Source organism: Labeo rohita, unplaced genomic scaffold (genome assembly GCF_022985175.1).
Source record: "Labeo rohita strain BAU-BD-2019 unplaced genomic scaffold, IGBB_LRoh.1.0 scaffold_360, whole genome shotgun sequence".
Lineage (NCBI taxonomy): Eukaryota > Metazoa > Chordata > Actinopteri > Cypriniformes > Cyprinidae > Labeo > Labeo rohita.
Window position 1 is genome coordinate 49,349 of NW_026129278.1, and position 20,396 is coordinate 69,744.

Consider the following 20,396-nt stretch of genomic DNA (forward strand, 5'->3'; position numbering starts at 1 on the left):
AACAGTTGTGTGTGCGTGTGTGTGTGTGTGTGTGTGGGGGGGTGTTTTTTTAATTTAGTAATAGTTATTCCAGAAACCCTTGTTTGTCCTGAACAGTTAAACTGCCTGCTGTTCTTTAAAAAAAAAAAAGTGTATTTGAACAATTCCAACAATGACTGTATGATTTCGAGATCCATCTTTTCTTACTGAGGACAACTGAGGGAGTCATATTGTATGCAACTATTACAGAAGGTTCAAACGCTCACTGATGCTTTAGAAGGAAAAACTATGTATTAAGAGCCAGGGGTGTAAACTTTTGAACAGAATGAAGATGTGTACATTTTTCTTATTTTGCCTAAATATCTTTTTAATTTAGTACTGCCCTTCAGAGACTACAGAAGATTTTTCCCAGAAGACAAAATAAGTAAAATTTACCCTGATCTTCAAATTCAAAAATATTTCACCTCAAATGTACATATTTTAATGTAAATAAACATTTATTTATTTGTTTGTTTATTTATTTTGTAATCAGCTCATGTTATATTAACAGTTTTACATACTGTGGGCAAATTGCAAGTCACTGCAAAAATATTTAATGTAAATAAATATTTGAATTTTTTTATGCACAATAAACATTTTCTATTCAGCTCATGCCATGCTAATTATTTTACATATTGCTGTTCCATTGCAGGCCACAGTTAAATACTTAACAAGAAATGTTTATATAAATAAATATTACATTTTTTTTTATTATTATTATTATTATTTTCATTAATCCTCAGTTTTTACAGTGTTGCATGTGCAATTAATAATAATAATAATAATAATAAAAAAGAACTCTGCACCAATAATACTTTCACATATTGTGGGCCAGAATTAAATAATCTAATCTTTGAAATGTTTAATGTAAAAAATATATATATATTTTTTATTGTTTTTACTGCATTGCATGTGCAATGCAATATCTGTCTCCTGTAATTATAAATATATTATTATTAATAATAATAATAATAATAATAATAATAATAATAATAATAATAATAATAAGTAATCTAATATTAAATCTAAAACCTTTTTTTTTTATTTTATTTGACTAATTGCATAAAATATATCATGTATAAAAATTCTTATAAATATAAGATAAAATGTGTAGTTTCTGCAGCACTTGCATTAAAAAGAACTGCAAAAATGTATACAATTTTTCATTTTCTTCATTAAATGTGTGTGTTAGTGTGTTGTGTGTGTGGTTGGCAGGGTGTTGCTATGTCACTCACGTGGTGAAGGCGGGGTTATACTTGGCCCCCAGGTAATACGAGTACAGGTTGAACATGCCGATCATAAAGGCTACGAAGACCATGATGAAGATGACCATGAACTTGAAGATGTCCTTCACCGTTCGTCCCAGAGAGATCTGCAGCGGGCCAAAGCTCTCATTGGCCGGCAGGATGTAGGCGATGCGAGAGAAGCTCAGGACCACGGCTATGGCGTACAGACCCTCCGAGATGATCTGAGGATCCGACGGCCTCCACCTGTTCCTTGCTGCAACAGAGACACACATGAGAACTTTACTGGAAATACTGTGCCAATATGGTAGTAGATTCTGTAACTGGAAGCTGATTCAGATTTAAAGGAATGGTAAAGTAACGTCACGTGCGCTTGGGGTTTGAGTTGAAAGAGAATCAGAGGGAGGAAGTCAAAGGTGGAGAATGCTAATGAAGACTTTGTTCAGAGATTCTGAGTGAACACAATGAAGATCAAACACACTGTCAGCAGTAAAGCTGATTCAAAGATTTCACCAGCCCACACACTCTTTATGTATGTATTCATGTATGGTTGTGATTTCAAAGGCTGCGATATCACTTTCACACCAGCAGATAGCAGCATTGATAACACACATCAGCTCCATGCATCACATTCTGTACATTCAGAATTATTGTATTACATATGCATGCCATACTCAACAACCTACTACTATTTTCTAATATTATTATTCTATTTTTGTATGTATACATTTTTTTTAATTAGTTTTATTCATGTATTTTCAGTTTTTTTTTTTTTTTTCCCACATTTTGTTCTGTGGATTTGTCTTTTTTTAATATTTCAATTTGGCTTTATTCTTATTTTAAGATTGCTTGTTTTAATTTATTTTTAATGTGATGTGCTAAAATAACTAAACTTGAAATAATAATAATAATAATAATAATAATAATAATAATAGTAATAATAATGGACAAAAAACTGATGAAAATGACAAAAACAATTTTGGAAACTTTAGAAAATAAAATAAAAATATTTAAAAGATATATAAAACATATATAAAAATTCATATATGCATATATATATGCAATTCATATGAATACACTGACATAAAAATACGAACTGAAATAAAATCAATTATAAAAAATGATATGGACATATTTAAAGGAAAAAAAAAACTAAAACTAAAACAAAAACACAAATAAAATTCTGAAACCTTAATTCAATTTTAATTTCAATTTAATTTCAATTTAATTTAATTTAATAAATTGAGATATTAATAAAAATATAATAGTACCTCAATGATGACAGTCGTACCTGTAATACAGTTTTTACAATATACCCTCCCCCCAAATAAAATTTGTACAATTTAAATGAATAAGCTAATAATAATAATAATAATAATAATAATGACAAAACACATTTATTATTTATTAAAACCTATTTATTAAAACACCTATTTATTAAATGACCTATTTATTAAAACACACACACAAACACAAACCCAAATTCAAAATATGAATAAAATACAATAAAATATATTAGTAGGTATCTCAGTGATACTAAAACAAAACAGAAGTTTAACTTTTCAATTTAATATTTATATTTACTTTTTAATTATATTTATTTATATATTTATCATAAGTGCAATGCAGTTCATATGAATACACTGATATAAAAATATTAACTGAAATAAAATTAATTCTAAAAAATTATATGGACATATTTATAGGGAAAAAAAACTTTAAAAAAACACAAATAAAATTCTGACACCTTAATTAAAATAAAAAATGAAAAGGAAAAAATATAATGTTTTAAATTGAATTAAATTTCATTTATTAATTTGAGATATTAAAAACATATATAATAGTATCTCAGTGATGACAGTCATACCTGTAATACAGTTTTTACAATATACCCCCCATTAAAATGATTAGAATTTAAATGAATAAACTGATAACAACAACAACAACAACAACAACAACAACAACAATAATAATAATAATAATAATAATAATAAATGACCAGAACACATACCGACCTATTTATTATTTATTAAAACCTATTTATTAAAACACCTATTTATTACATATCCTATTTATTAAAACACACACAAGCACAAATTCATGTTTTTTCAATTTTCAATTTTATTTTATTTTTAATATTTTTAGTTATAGATTTAGTTAACAATAACATTCGATTTTCCATCTAGTCTAGCAAATGATCTATTTTTTTTTCTCTCTCTCTTTTGTATGCACACTCTGTTTCATTTACTACCTTTTTTTATGGCTAGTTACCTCTAATCTATTAGTGCTCAGAGCTAAAACACAGCAGTGCCTGATTTACTGCAGGATTCTTGTCAGAAAGTGTTAGAGACGGAAGCGTAAGGTCAGACCGGTCAGAGCTAATGATGCTAACACTCCTACAGATCTGCATCAGAGCCTCTCATTACTGATTCTACCCAAAATACCTGAGCTCACAATATAAACGCTTTGCGCAGTCAGATACCTCGCAAAAATGTATGGTAAACAATATTTCAGCTAAAATGCCTTAATTAGTTGTTGTACACCAATACAACTTTGCCCAACTTCTGTATTTTTCACATATTTTTCCAGTCAACTAAATGTTGGTGCCAAGAGTGCAGACAGACGTGTGAAGTTCTGCATGCATTTACACACCATATGTGAAGTAGGCGATGTCAGCAGGAAGTGATGCATTGCTGATGTCGTGGTTGGGGACATGCAGGTCGACGTAGAGCTGAGCTTTAGACGCCTTGAGGAACGCCATGAAACGAGCGGTGAAGGAAGCCACGAATATCGACAGCATCCCGAAATCCAGAACATTCCACAGGTGCATCACGTACTCACGTGGCCCGTCAGTCCAGATCTCCTTACACTCCGACCAGATCATGCCTGAAACACACACACATATTGGGTTTACGTGTTTTTTGGGGTTCATTCAATAGGCGAAATGGTTTTCTAATGTACAAACTGTTTTTTTCTATCCTCTTACCCCTACACTACACTTCAACCTACCCCTCACACAACATTTTCTGCATTTTTTGATTTTCAAAAAGAAATTCTGTATGATTTATAAGCTAGTTCCTCATGGGGACCAAAAAAATGTCCGAGCTATTACCATCTTTGTGGGGACATTTTGTACCCGTAACGTAGAGTATACCTGAACCTCTCACACACACACAGAACAGTTTTAAATCCAGACTATGGAAATATGAAAGTAATTTGTACTGTAGCTTCTGATCACACTGCTAAAAAAGTTTTTGATTAAAATAAAATAACAAAACAAATATCTGGCAGTAAGTTTAACTGAAATGAAAAACAAGTTTATTGTTTTCACCCAACTGTCAGATATTTGTTCTTCTTTGTTAAATTTCTCAAAAAGCAAGACTTTGACAAATATATCTGTATTGGAAAACAAGAAAAAAATACTGAGAAAGATATTATTTATTTTAACATTTAATGTCATAACTTTATGAATTTAAGATGTTTTGCTCTGATTTAAGACCTTTCAAGGCCTTAATATGTGGATGGGTGAATTAAGACTTTTTAAGACCTTTCTTCAACAAACAAACGAATGAATGAATGGATGAATGAATGAATGAATGAATTAATTAATTAATGTGTGAATGAATGATTGAATGAAAAAACAAATGGACAAATGAATGAATGAATTATGCATGCACAAATGAATGAATGAATGAACAAATGGACAAATGAATGAATGAATTAATTAATTATAAAGGTACAAATGAATGAATTATGAACGCCCGAATGAATGAATTATGAAGGCCAGAATGAATGAATGAATGAATTACAAAGGCACAAATGAATGAATGATTAAATGAACAAATGAATGAATGAATTTTGAATGAACAAATGCATGAATGAATGAATGAATTATGAACAAACGAACGAATGAATGACGAATGCACAAATGAAATGAACATTATTAACATTAACTAATGAATGACTGAATTAATTAATTAATTATTGAACAAGTGAATTAATAAATAAACACATTAATGCATTAATGATTGCATGAATGATTGAATGAATGAATAAATTAATTAATTGAACACATGAAGATTTAATGAACAAATTAATAAATTAATGAGCAAACAAATAAATTATGACTGAATGAATGAATGAATGAATGAACTATAAACTATAATCAATAAACTGGGACTTCAAATGTCTATCATTTGATGTTGTCTTAGATAACATAAATAAAAAGACATGAAGATAAATAAAAAGATATAAAATTGAATGAATGAATGAATGAATGAATCAACGAACAAATGAATTAATGAATGAACAAATTAATGAACAAACAAATGAATTTGACATGAAATGATCGAATGAATGAATTAACAGACGAACAAACTAATGGAGAAATGAATGAATTATGAATGAACAAATAAATAAATAAATAAACTATAATGAATAAACTGGGACTTCAGATGTCAATCCTTTGACGGTTGTCTTAGACAAATAAAAAGATATAAAAATCCACCATAAAATATAATTTAACAATATAAAATATTATTCAAAATATTATATATATAAAAAACATTCTATAAATAAAACAAACAAACAAACTATATTTAAAGTCCCAATTTATTTTACGTAGTAAGTTGGGAGTTGAAATTGTAGTCTTGTAGTCTTGTCTTGTAGTACACACTTTATCAATTACCCATTTTAAATGCAGATTGTAAAAATCCACCATATACTATACTTACCAGTGGAAACTCATAGTAGGTTCAGGTATTTATAGGTAAATTAGGCTTCAGTGAACATGTTCAGGCTGTTTCTCATACATATCATAGACAATACAACACCATAAAAACAACATCAAACACTAACACCTTATAATAAACCCATTACTAAATTACTGGTCATATAATTAATCACTACTGAGACAAAGCTGTTCTTTTGCGGTTTTGTTGTACACTGTGGTGCACTAAAACCATCGATTAGATGGAATATACTGGAACTCATAATACAGGGAATGATGCCTATCACTTAGAACTGAAACATCCATTCGCTGTACCTGCCTGGTATACAGCAAAGACGGGTTAAGTAACGGCTCCCCAGTCAACCTGCTGTACCATTTCACAATTTGGTTAATAGAGTTACGGCTCTTTAAAGATAAGTTCCTGAACCAGGACATCAAAGAAAAGGATAAAATAGAAACAATAAAAGCATGATAAAACCAAATCAGCAGTGTTTTATTAAAGGTCAATAGAATGAAGCAATGAAATAAACTAGTGAGATTGTGAACAGCTTGCTGTAATTGTGTTTATTATCTCCACAGGACCAAAAGTGCATGCAGTAAAAGAATCGTTTTATAGCTGGTTTTGTTCAAAGATTGAGATTTTCTTAATGGACATTGACAGAACGATAAAAAAGTAGGCTATAATAAAAAGTATGGCTTATTAAAATAATAAAGTAACAGCGTGCCTGTCAGCAAACTGAATGAATTGAGAAATAGTGCCAGTGGCTGTTTAAATCCCTGACCCTAAATATTAGTAAAACTATTATTATTTAATTAAATTATTATAAAAGCAAATCACTTGACAATGACGTTCTCTCAAACTGGAATAAAACCTGTGTCATTTTTCCCTAAGCGCACATTCACACAAAAAGATTTGGTGAAACACATCACTGCAACATCTATAATTACAATCATTTTACCTTCCATTTCCTGTGCAGACAGAAAGCACTGCGGGAGCCAGAATAACACACACAAACACAAACCCTGAACCAGGCCTTACCCAGAACCCATTTCATGATGAGCAGCTCAGTCCAGGAGAACTGCGTGGTCTTGACGCGGAACACCTGCCGTGGATGGTCCGTTATGGTCTCGTTTGGGAGGTTTTTCACACCCTCGAATCGGTCCGACGCGTTCAGAACCAGCAGACCCAGAAAGATGGTGAACGACACGGCGTGAGCGACAAACTTCATGAAGGGACTCCGTAATATCTGACCCAACTGAAAGACAGAAAAGATGAACATGAGATATTATAACAAATCGAGATACTATAAACTTTAAATAATGAATGAAGCTCTTGATGTAAATCAAAGGGTATAAAGTAGGGCTGTCAGTCGATTAAATGTTTTGATCCAATTAATTACATGATGTTTAGATTAATAAATCTAATTAATTGCTAAATAAATTTTTGAGTATGAAAATACCCACAAAAGATTATTTAAAGCTATTTTTGTGTTAAATGAGAAAGTAGCAAGTAGACATTACAAAATGTAGCTTTAGAAAGAAATATTTTATTTGATTCAACACAGAATTGATTACAGTAAAGATTTAGGCTGCAAAGGCCTAATGTGAACTATGGAACATAAAAGAAGATCCTGAGAAACATCTCAGTATTTTTATGTTCATACAGTGAAAGTCATTGGTAACCAAAACAGCTTTGTTACCAACAGTCTTCAAAATACCTTCTTTCATGTTCCACAAAAAAAAGGTTTGAAATGACATGAGGGTGAGTAAATGATGACAGAATAAACTTTTTTGGGGGTGAACTATCCCAGGTGGCGGTAAATGTCTTTATGAGTCATTCATTCATTCGATTCGTTCTAACGGTTGATTTATTCAGAAACTAAACAACACTGTGTTGCTCGGAGAAGCGCAACAATTCTGCTATGACTTCAAAGGTAATACGTTCTCTGCAAAATTGAGCAAAAACACATAATATTGTGTTAAAAACAACACAATATCAACTTCTTATTTACTGAACTGTTGTATAAAATCACATTTAAGCTTGTAACATTTAAGATCGGGACAAAATCAACATTCATGTCATATTGATCTTGCTGCCCGTGTGATATCATGTGATATGTAATATATATAAATGAGACAAAACACATACAGGGGGGTTTTCTGCACCAATATCTTGAATTTTAGGGCATAACTGCATTTATGGAGTTGTTGCCCTGTGTCATATTTGTCAACAGTCAACAATATAAAATATAAGATGATGTACAGGTCTGGGGCCGTGGCCAGCGCGTTAACTGTGTTAAAATATTTTAATTGCGTTATTTCTCATAACTAATTAATTAATTTAAAATGTTAAACTGACAGCCCTAGTATAAAGATGATGGGCCCCACTTAAAGATCTAAGCACATGGTCTAAAGCGCATGGCGCAGGTGCACTTAGGGCGTGTCCAAATCCACTTCTGCTATTTTAAGGATGGGAAAAACAGTCAGCCTGCCCGGCGCATGATCTAAAAGGGTTGTCCCTATTCTCTTAATGAGTCTGTGGGCGTAACGTGCATTAAACCAGTCAGAGTCTCATCTCCCATTCCCTTTAAGAGTCAGTTGCGCTCACGCCATGGCGGATTTGCTATTTACACAGCGGAATTTGCTAGAACAAAGATTGAACACTTCTCCAGAGAGCAGGGCCGGCACCAAGGGGGGCCATTCACAGGCTGAGCACCCTCAAATGAGTTACTGTGCACCCCCTTTCCATCCTCTCCTCTCCTTGAAATGTGATCATTTTCGAAAGCGAAAGTGAAACCAAAAAAACATCTTGCATAAGAAAGTGAATGACTATCCATTATGACATGTAGGCATTTTTATATTTATGTACACAATAAGAATCTTTTACATTGTAATCCTTAGCATGTCTATGTGTGCACAAACGGGCGCAAATGCATTTGCATTTTGGCGCATGACATGAAAATGATAACTGAAACAAAAACACTTGCGTCGCGCCTGGTGCCAGATGCAACCCCAATAACTTGTATTTTACCCCCTGGAATTGGGCTAGTTTTGGTCTAGTTTTGAGTAAGAATTGGGTAGTTTTGTTATGAAAATCTTGCAACCCTGACCCTAGGTGCCGCCATTCTGTTTCTGCAATCGGCAATGGTGTACTAGTTCTAACGCAACGGCAAAAGTTTGAGCAAAGCATGCAAACTGTTCTGTTGTTGGCTGCACAGACAAGCATAGAACACTATTTAGAGTCCCAGCCTCAGAGGAGACAAGAGAGCAGTGGATTTATTGATTTATTTACTGTATATTACACTGCTGTCATACAGATCTAATATAAACGTGATTTATTTCCCAGCTGTTTACCTTTACAGACATAACCGACTGTTTTTGTGACTCCTGTGTGTTTTTAACATAAACTTGTGTGTATTTGACAGTTTAAGCAATACAAGACATGAAATAGAACTTAGTTTAGTACTTGCATGCAGTGTGACAGTTGCTTTTTTCTGTGCTCAGAAAACCCTATATCAGATGTTTAAACTGATATGGCTTTAAAAGACATGATTTCAGCACAATAGACATGATAATGAAAACCAAACAGATGTTTTTTTGACAGAATATCTGAGGTAGGAGCTTTAACGGCACAGCTCTATTCTGGAATAGGTGGGCGGGTAGCAGTAGCTCATTTGTATTTAAAGAGACATGCACTGAAACAACCTGTTTCTGCTTCTACTCAAAATAGGCTTTTTCAAAATGATATAATAAATGATCTGTGGGGTATTTTGACCTGATACGTCACAGATACATTCTAGAGACACATGACACTTATATTACATATTGTAAAAAGGGGCATAATAGGTCTCCTTCAGTGAATACTACAAAGTTTTCATTTTCAAGTGTACATGACACCAAAATAAAACACAAAAACGAACATCAGTGGAGGGGCAAGTCATGCAGGCTTAGCGCAACATGAGCATGAATTATTCCTTTAAAGTGTGACTCATCAAAATTCAAAAGACAATGTGAATGTGAGGTGAATTTCACAGAGCTGATGTACTGATTATTAGCTAGAGTCTGTATGGAATAATCCCACTGTGACGCATCGATTCTTTTAAATATTCAATCACTATATAAACACATTCATCAATAACAGCAGAGAAGTTTCTCTCAGATGAATCAGCTCTTACCGCAAGTTTATGAAACTATTTTTCTCCAAAAGGTCATCAGAGACTTTGTCCAAAATCAATCATTAGTATTCAGTCAGTGTTTTTCTCAGCACAGATGACGTGAAGGTTTTGATTGCCCTCGAGTTTAAGTGTCTCGCACACAATACCTTCATCATCATCATCAGTCAGGCATTCATCTGTCTGCTTGTCTTTCATCACCTCTCTCTCTCAGACAGTCAAAGTTTAAACACTTTAATGAGACATATTCACTGTCTTGCTGACTATATAGGCAGCTCCCTTCTAAGGGAGCGTCCTACCGGAAATGGACCCTCATAAATGACTGAACTGGAACACTCTACATAGGTAGCATCACATAAATAGTGCTCTTCATGTCAATCACACAACTGATTTTGTATTTTAAAGCCTTTGAAAATCTGATTTCATGACTTAAATAGTTCAGGCCTCCAACCCCAATATTTTTTTAGCTGTTTTAAACAATATATGTTCTGATTGACCATATCATGTCATGCAACAATTTCTGTCATGCAACCAAACTTATGTTTTGGAACAGAGCAAATGATGGAGCAATAAGAAAACACAAACACGCTTATCTAAATGAACAAACCTCAGACTTCTATTGTTTCATATAAAGCCAAATATAATTATTACAGACTAATTTTAATCCTAAAAGAGCACATTGTGCTTTTTTTTATAATTTAGAGTTCTCCTCAAATGACAGTTAAGTAAATCGTCTCACACAAACCCACAAATACACACTTTCCCTGAAAACCTCAAATGCTCTTTCCATTCCTCTCTCTCCCTCTCTCTCTCTCTCTCTCTCTCTCTCACTCACTTTGTGTGTGTCACACGTCTCTAGAAGCTTACAGTACTTCCTGTCTGACAAGCTCTGATTAGATTTCAATCCCAAACCCTTGACAAAAGCCGCCCGGTGCGTGTGTGTGTCTCATCTCTCTCCATGAGATGGTGTGTGTTGAAGTGGCCATCAAACAGAGTCAGTGTGTATCTCCTCATCCTCAGCATGGAAATGAAGTGTGAGTGTTTATCTCTGCTTGTGCTTGTAGGAGAGTCAGCTTATAATAGAGTTTGGAGACACATGAGTGTGTGTCTTTATGTTTATTCATGTGTGATTATGGAAAAGGTGAAGCTTTTACCTATTATATGAATTTTAAGAGGTCTAATCATGGAAAATTGGATTTTCTTGCTCTTTTGGAATTAAAAAGTTTTTTTTTTCCTGCATTTACTGAAACTAAACGGCCAATACAGCTTATTTGGATACATTCACTATTATAAAATCAAATCCATGAGCTCATTAATATAATACAATATAATATGTGATGTGATCTAGGAGGGTTTAATACCATATGAAAGCTAGGTTCAAGCCCTTTCCAAAACTGCCGTAGTTTACACAGGACTGGTAGGGAATGTGCATTGATACACCTTTATTAAATATGTTACGTGGTTTATTTTGCTAGGTTAATTGTTTTTCTAGTGTTCAGAGAAAGCACCTCCACAGCGCGTTCTTAACACAAGAGAAAGACACAGTCATTTCTGTTTGCTCCAATAAATTGCTATTTTTCTGCACTAAACATTGAATTTCACCAGTATATTTTCAGAGATGATAGACAAGATGTTATAGAATAATAATTTAATGAAAATCTAATTTTGACAAAATTCTGACATTCAACCTATTTTTAAAATTTCCTGAAAACGTCCCAGGGTGATACCTGACAGGTTTTCCCGTATCACATCTAATCTAATCTAATCTAATCTAATATAATATAATATAAATGTAATATATGAGCAATATAGTGGCACGGGTGTGATTACCTATGTCCGAATCATAGCCGTGCTGATATATTGCTAAATCACACAGCTACTCGTGTGATATTGCTTTTATACAACAGTTTGGTGGCACAATTGTGTAAATGCATAAGAAACGATGACAGAGTGTCTGTAAAACCTCTCTTTTTTGCAAACTAACATTATTTTGTTCCACTGCGGATTCAAATCTCAGTTTGACAGTCTAACAGCTGAGCCCAAGCCTCTGTTACTAATTCAAAAACGTCACTTTAAAACTAGTAACGAAGGAACGTTAAGTTGCTTCATTAAAAAAGCACATTATTAAAGTATTAGAAGCTCACTGTACATGTATGAGTGTGATTACCTGCATCTGATACCTGCATTCATTCTTCAGATCAGTCTCATATTCACAATAAAACATTAGTTTGAATGTCTGCAGAGGAAACTATGTCGTTTTATCCTTTCATCTGTTAACAGTGATTTCCAGTGACAGCGCTGCTCAGTGCATTTGTTGGCTGCATCTTATAAGCTGTTGTTGAAAGTGAAAATAACTTTCTTGTTTACAACCCTGTTCCAATCTCTTTCAATACAAAAGTCTTTACTGCTGATTCACTCAGAAAAAAAGTCTCTTGTCGCCATCTAATGGCGGAACAATGTAACTAAATTCACAGTTTGTCAATATTAAATACTATTAAATACCACTATTATTTATATACAATAATATTGACTGAATAATATTATTTAATGAATAAAAGTCATTGTAATAGTTGCTATGCAATTCAGTCATATACAGCATTTAAATTACATAAAATATAAGGTGTTAAAATATACCATTAGATTTACCCAAAACAAATTATATATGTTTAATCACTACAGAGACATGAGAGCCAGCTGCAAATTCCAGAAGATCTGGAATTGGTTCATGAGTGCTGAACAGCCACTGATGCCCTGGAGCTCACATCTCTGAAAACTGTAAATTTTCAAACAGACGTTATCTATATTAACAAACCGCATATTTGAAGTCTAAAAAAGTACATTCTCTCCTAAAAAAACCTCTTAAAACTACATTCTGTGACACAAAAGCAGTATTATTTATAAAATTATAGTGGATCCGCCATGACATTATACATGTTAGGAACATTTCTCTCAACTGCCAAACAAAGCTGTATATATTAAATGTAATTTGTTCTGATTTCATACTAAATGAAGCTAAATAAATGTATCTTTTATAAAACATTTAAAAATATTAAATAAAATAAGGGAAAAATGCACCAATGCTAGTACCCAAAAATAATTATTTAACAGATACTGTCAGAGAGAAGGAAAAGGATCATGTAAAACTAAATTACAAGAAGTAAAGAAGCCTGTATTAACGTAAGAATACATTTTATACTACAGCAGTGTGGATTACAGTGTGTTTAAAACAGCTTCCCAGAGACATGTGGAAGATAGTGTGTGAAATAACACTCATGACTCAAAGGTCGTCTTCTCATCTGAGGAGTCAGATGAAGCTTAGAGGAGAAGCACAGATGTGTGTGTCTGTCACCTTGCTGCAGGGCATGATCCAGTAGGCAATAGCGAGGAAAGGCAATCCGACGGTGACGCCCAGAACCGTCAAACACTTTACTCCGATGGACTGCTGTCGCAAACCCGACAGATTCTCATACCAGATCGTCAGCAGCTGCTGCTGGCAGTTCGGATGAGCCACAAACTGAAACACATGGAGAAAAGAGGAGGACGATAAATCATATTACAGCAGACTAACACAGAATATACATACACAACATATGCTGTTGTGGATTAATATAGCAGCAGAATACTGAAATTGTGTTAAATGTGTTTAACAGACATTGGAGTAATATACGAAGATGATAAAATAATCTTTTATTTATTAATTTTTATAAAAATTGTAAATGTGTCATCAATAATAATATTTATTTTATTTTACTTTAAAAACTATTTTACTATCAAACTATTTATTATAAAAATATAATAAATATCAATATTTTATAATACTACTACTATTACTTATACTACTATTACTACTAATATAAAAATATATTTGTTCAATTAAAAATAAAAATAAAAAGTAGTCACTATCAAAGTGTATTTGTCTGACCAAAGGGACACTGCAGTCATCAAAATAAAATAAAATAAAATAAAATAAAATAAAAAAAATAAAATAAAATAAAATAAAATAAAATAAAATAAAATAAAATAAAATAAAATAAAATAAATATTTGATAGTACTGCAACTACTACTACTACTACTAATTTAAAAATATATTTGTTCATTTTTTAAATAAATTTAAAGAAGTCAAAATCAAAATGTATTTGTCTGACCAATGGCAGACTGCAGTCATTAAAATAATAAAATAAAATAAAATAAAATAAAATAAAATAAAATAAAATAAAATAACATTAATAAATAAATATTATTATTACTACTACTACTATTACTACTACTACAACTAATAATAATAATGATGATGATGATGATGATAATAATAATAATAATATATTTGTCAAAATCAAAATGTATTTGTCTGACCAATGGTAGACTGCTGTCCACAAAATATAATATAATATAATATAATATAATATAATATAATATAATATAATATAATATAATATAATATAATATAATATAAAAATAAGGGCATATATAATAAAAATATTAAAAACTACCAATGCACGTTTGTCTGACTGCTGTACCAGACTGTTCTTATTTTTTAGCTGCGCTTTCCTGCAGATTTCTGGTGGTTTTCCTGTTATTTGGTGTTGTATCTCTATTAGTCAGGCAAATGTGTGTGTTTCTTTAGCGAAAGCAGCACAAGCTGTGAGATGCCCTGAGAGAAACAGACAGATTGTGACATTGATTTAAGGTGAGCCGCCAGCTGATAGTGTGATCCAGAGCTGAGCCTGACCCACCTCAAGCCCACAGCTAGTGTGTGTTCAGAGTACAATAACAGACAATCTATTTCATAAGTTACAAGCTATATAACATCCTCAACCTTAATTTGCCAGCAGCTCTCTCTCACACACAAAGAAAGAAGCTTGTCTGTCTTCAGTGATCCATTAAATTCTGACACAGAGAGAATGATGGTAGTTATTGCAGGCTGTGTGTGTGTGTGTGTGTGTGTGCCACCGTGACACATATGACTCTGAGGTCACCTGAATCTTGTACCTGGTTTCCGTAGTAACAGTCCCAGCATCCCCTCTGACAGCTTTTAATGAGAATTGTCACACTTGTCTGAATAAACAAGATGTTTAGTGTCCATCAACAAAAAGCCCCAGTTTGTATTTGTATGCATTATTCATCATTTCATTTGCATAAAATTTTAAAAGGTGAACTTGAAACGATTTGATTTGCATAATTTTTAAAAGTTAAATGTGAATCGTTTCATAAGCATAATTTTTTTTTTTAAAGATAAAGAGTTTCTGCTTTACTAATTGTCACAGAATTTTTCTGACATCAAATCATCATGATAATATGATTATGTTCGATTTCAGATTTTCTTTTTCATTTTATCACACTCAAAAACACACACACACACACACACAAATATTATCTTACTCAGTATTTTTGTCTAATTTTTAGCAAAATATTTAAACATTTTGTTATTTTAGTATCACTGAGATACTGTTGTAGTTTCTATTAATGTTTGGAATTTTTTTTACGGTTTATTTTTATATTTTCTGTTTTAATTTTAATTTTATAGGAATTTTGCTTTGTGTTTTTGTCATATTTTTGTAGCTTTCTTTCAATAGCAATATAGTTTATTCTTTATTATTTCAGTTTTATTTTTAATTATTTTAGAACATTATGTTAAAACCAATTGAAATGAGAAATGTTGCTTTGGAAACTAGCCAAAAAAAAGTGTTTTATATTTATATTTATATTTATATTTATATTTATATTTATATTTATATTTATATTTATATTTATATTTATTTCAGTTAACATTCATTTTAAGTTTTAGTTAGGATAAGTTATAAGATGGGACATCAAGTCTTGTTTTTAAAAAAAAAAAAAAATATATATATTAATTTTAAGTGACTTTATGCTTAAACCAATAACAAATATCTGTCCGGAAAACTGATTTATTATAGCATTTTATATATTTATACGGTAAAACAAACCAAAAATACTGAGTAAGAAATTTTTTTTTTTTTTTTTGCAGTGTACTTTTCTAAACTAACAAGTTTCAGTGATCATCTTCATCAACAATACACAAAATGCAGACAAATGTAATTATACTGTTAATATTCACAATTATAACATATTATAATCAATATAATTGGACTTTGCAATTGAAATGCCCTCAACTCAAAGCTCAAAGGAAAATGGGTAATTATGACATGGTGCGGTTCAAGTGTGCTCATCTCAAATAAGATGATTGCAATATTCCTCGAAGGCTAAATTTAACGAAAGGGTCTCATTGTCAAGCTTCTTCAGTCAATAAAACTATTAAGATTTCAGTTGCAATATGAAAATTATTAAGATTCAATCAAGCTGGTCTGTAATGAGAGCTCATCTCAGGAGGGTTTGGATTAAGCTGAGGTGAAAAGGACTAATTACCCTCACATTATCTGGTTAACAAGGGTGTGATCCCTTTAAATCGACACCAGTGATGGACGACATGATCAGATCATGATCTTCACATCATCCACTGACTCCAACAATCACGGCACTGAAGGAAACACTGCAGTGTAAAAATAAAATAATCACATTGAAAAATCTATTTCCTCTACAGCTAAATAAATACTATTTTAAGTGTATGCTGCTTTTAAATAAATAAATAATTATTTAAAATATATTTACATTTGTAAAGTATTTATACTAATGGTAGTATGTACTAATATTTTACTACTTGTAATTTTTGCTGATTTTGAATGAATGAATGAATGAATGAATGAATGAAATGTATTCATCATGGTGGTATTTGTTTTACTACCTTCAATGTACACCAATTTTAAATAACTAAGTAAATAGATTTAACATTATCAAGTATTTATATGTAAAGGTAGTATGTACTGTTGTTGTATCTTTAGTTTACACTAATTTGAAATAAATAAATAAATACATATTTAAAGTTGTAAAGTATTTATACATAAAGGTAGTATGTGCTACAGTTGGAGTATAAATAAATAAATAATAGATAAATAATAAATAAATAATTTAAAATATATTTAAACTTCTGAAGTATTTATACATAAAGGTATTACTATTGTAGTACCTTTAATTTACACTGATTTTTAAATGAATAAATAAATAAATGAATGAACAAACAAACAAACAAACAAATAAATAAATAAATCATTTTAAATATATTTATACTTGTAAAGTATTTATACATAAAGGTAGTATGTACTACTGTTGTGGTACCTTTAATTTACACTGATTTTAAATAAATAAATTGAAATATATTAAAACTTGTAAAGTATTTGTTGTACCTTTAATTTACACAAATACATAAATAAATAAACAAATGTAATCTTGTAAAATATGTATACACAAAGGTAGTATGTGCTACTGTTGTAGTACCTTGAATCTACACAAGTTTTAACTAAATAAATAAATAATTTAAAATATATTTAAACTTGTAAAGTATTTATACATAAAGGTAGTAGTACCTTTAATTTACACAAATTGTAAATAAATAAATACATTTAACCTTGTAAAATATTTATGCATAAAGGTAGTATGTGCTACTCTTGTAATATACACTGATTTTAAATAAATAAATACATAATTTAAAATATATTTGAATTTGTAAAGTATTTATACATAAAGGTACTATTGTTGTAGTACCTTTAATTTACACAGATTTTTAAATAAATAAATGAACGAATACATAAATAAATATTTAAAAATGTATTTATACTTGTAAAGTATTTATACGTAAAGTTAGTATGTACTATTGTTGTAGTACCTTTAATTTGCACAGTTTTTATATAAATAAAAAAAAGCTGAAATATACTAAACTTGTAAAGTATTTATACATAAAGGTAGTGCCTTTAATTTACACAAATTTTAAATAAATAAATACATTTAACCTTGTAAAATATTTATACATAAAGGTAGTATGTGCCACTGTTGTAGTTTCTTTAATTTACACTGATTTTAAATAAATAATGTAAAATATATTTAAACTTGTGAAGTATGTATGCATAAAGGCACATCTGTTGTAGTGCAAACAAATAAATAAATAAATGATTTAAAATATATTTATACTTATAACGTATTTATATGTAAAGGTAGTATGCACTACTGTTGTAGTGCCTTTAAATTACACTCATTTTAACAAATAAATAGATCAATTTAAAATATGTCTACATTTGTAAAATATATAGTATTTGTTGTTCTACTTTTAATTTATGCAGATAATAAATAATTACATTTTCAGTTTTTTTTTTTTTTAGTTTTGAATTTAAATTGTGTGAAGCATTTTTACATAAAGTATGTCCTGGTGTTGTGCAACCTGTAATTTGCACAGTAATAAACAAACAATTGTCTTCTAAAAGGTGCCTTTACATGTTTTTCATTACTACATTACAGAACTGAGAATGCCATTTTTTTCACTGCTCAGACATTGCTCTTTAATTGCTCAGGAGACTTATTGCAGTTCTTAGTTATGTTTCAATGAAGTATCAACCTTGCCTTAGATATTTTGCCTCCAATACTTGAGAAATCAAAATTAGATGCAAACATAGCAAACAGCTGACAGAAAGAACAAAGCTACAAACTGAACGTAGCAAACAGCTCAGATCATTTGATAAGTAATGCTTGTGCTCATATTGAGATTCCTGACTTTTTGTTAGAGAAACTGTTGAGACCTCTTAAGAAACTAAGGCACGTGTGAGATTAAAGGCTCTTTTTCTCAAGAGAAACATCTGAGACACTCATTTCATGCTGATGCAGATCATCACATGGCTCCCTGGACACTTAACTGGCCATCAGCGACTGCATCTGTGTTTATTTTGTGAAATGAAAGCAGCGCTGAGGCGTGTCGCCACTGGCCCGCCATCACGCCTTCATTTCCTCTCTCTGGTGTGTGTCTGTGTTTGACATTTAGTCCAATAAGATCAGATAAAGCCAGCTACAATTCTCCAACTCACAGCTCATGATATCTACCATCCAGAAACACACAACGCTTGGCATAAAAACAATAGCCTGTGCAAAACATGACTTCATGAGAAAGCTGATGCTTTCCCTTAGTTATGAGTGCTGTGAGTCTGAGAAGGTGAGAAAGTTTTGGAGGTGTTAGCATGCAGACAGCGAGTTCTCTATCTGAGACACAGTCCACCAATCACGAGTTCAGCTGAGGTGAAGAACAGAAGCACTCAGATACTTGATTATACTCCAAACCTGAGCACCTCGCCTCACCTCACGTCTCCAAGCCCACTGACTTTATCCTGATATATACCACTGAACACTTACTACTCTGGTCGCACACAGTACAGCTAATATCCGTCAGATTTGTTTGTATTGTAGCGCACATTTATATTTTATGAAGTCTTTGTGTTTGTTCTTTGTTAAGCCTGACATTTACTTGCTGAAAGGTCTAAACTATCAATCAGACGACTGAAAGGCATGTAGTAGATTGTGTGTGGCTGGTTTAGCAGCAATGTTTTGATTATATTGATCATTTAGAGGCCTTATTTGTGTACCAAATATCATACAGAAAGGCTTTATAGGGACACGAGCGTTTTTACCTTTTTAACTTCATATTTGATGGCGAGTTTGACGCGGCTCAGACAGGGTCTCTGGTGTTCTGTGGGCGGGTTCTGGTCCACGTCACCGTTCAGGATGGCTTCCACTTCCTCTGTGTCGCGACAGAGATCCAGAACACCCACTACAAAGTCCTTACACTGCATAGACAGCTTCCTGTAGTCATTCTGACAGAGAGAAACACAGAGAGAGTTTAGTGATGAGGCCACACCCACCTGTCAATCAAACCGTTACCATAGTTAGATATTCATTCCGGTGAAGAAAATTAGGAGATTTAAGAATTTATTTAGAATTTATTCAATAAATGTGTGTTTTTCTTTAAAGAAGAAAAATAATAATAAAAAGTTTGCATGTGGCTTTTTTAACTTCAAATAAAAGCAAATAGTCCAGAACAGTTTTCTCTCCAGTTAAAAAAAAAAAAAAAAAAAAAAAGACTTGCAGATGGGAGTGGAAATGTACAAGCACTACATTTGTGTAAAATAAATTGAAATGAAATAAAATAAAATAAATAATAAAATAAAATTTGTAAAGCAGGTGTACATCACAGTAGGTTTTTAATTTTAAATTTTACTACTTTTAAACTATTATAAGTTAAATACATTTAAATGATTCTATTTAAACACAATAAGTAGTTTTTTATTATTAAAAAAAATAACTTTTTTTCAAATAGGTCAATTTTGAATTTTAAATTGTAC

General features: G+C 31.4%; 1 protein-coding gene across 1 annotated transcript in view; it reads right to left on the reverse strand.

Moving 5' to 3' along the window:
* LOC127160482 (short transient receptor potential channel 7-like) overlaps window positions 1–19,868 on the reverse strand; it is a gene marked incomplete at its 5' end in the record, with an annotated part of 48,903 nt that extends 29,035 nt beyond the window's left edge. The window contains 5 exons of the mRNA XM_051103124.1: window positions 1,254–1,518; window positions 3,915–4,148; window positions 7,031–7,247; window positions 13,513–13,677; window positions 19,686–19,868. Of these exons, the coding sequence (XP_050959081.1) occupies window positions 1,254–1,518; window positions 3,915–4,148; window positions 7,031–7,247; window positions 13,513–13,677; window positions 19,686–19,868 (1,064 nt within the window). The remainder of the gene's footprint in view (window positions 1–1,253; window positions 1,519–3,914; window positions 4,149–7,030; window positions 7,248–13,512; window positions 13,678–19,685) is intronic.
* Window positions 19,869–20,396: the final 528 nt, after the last annotated feature.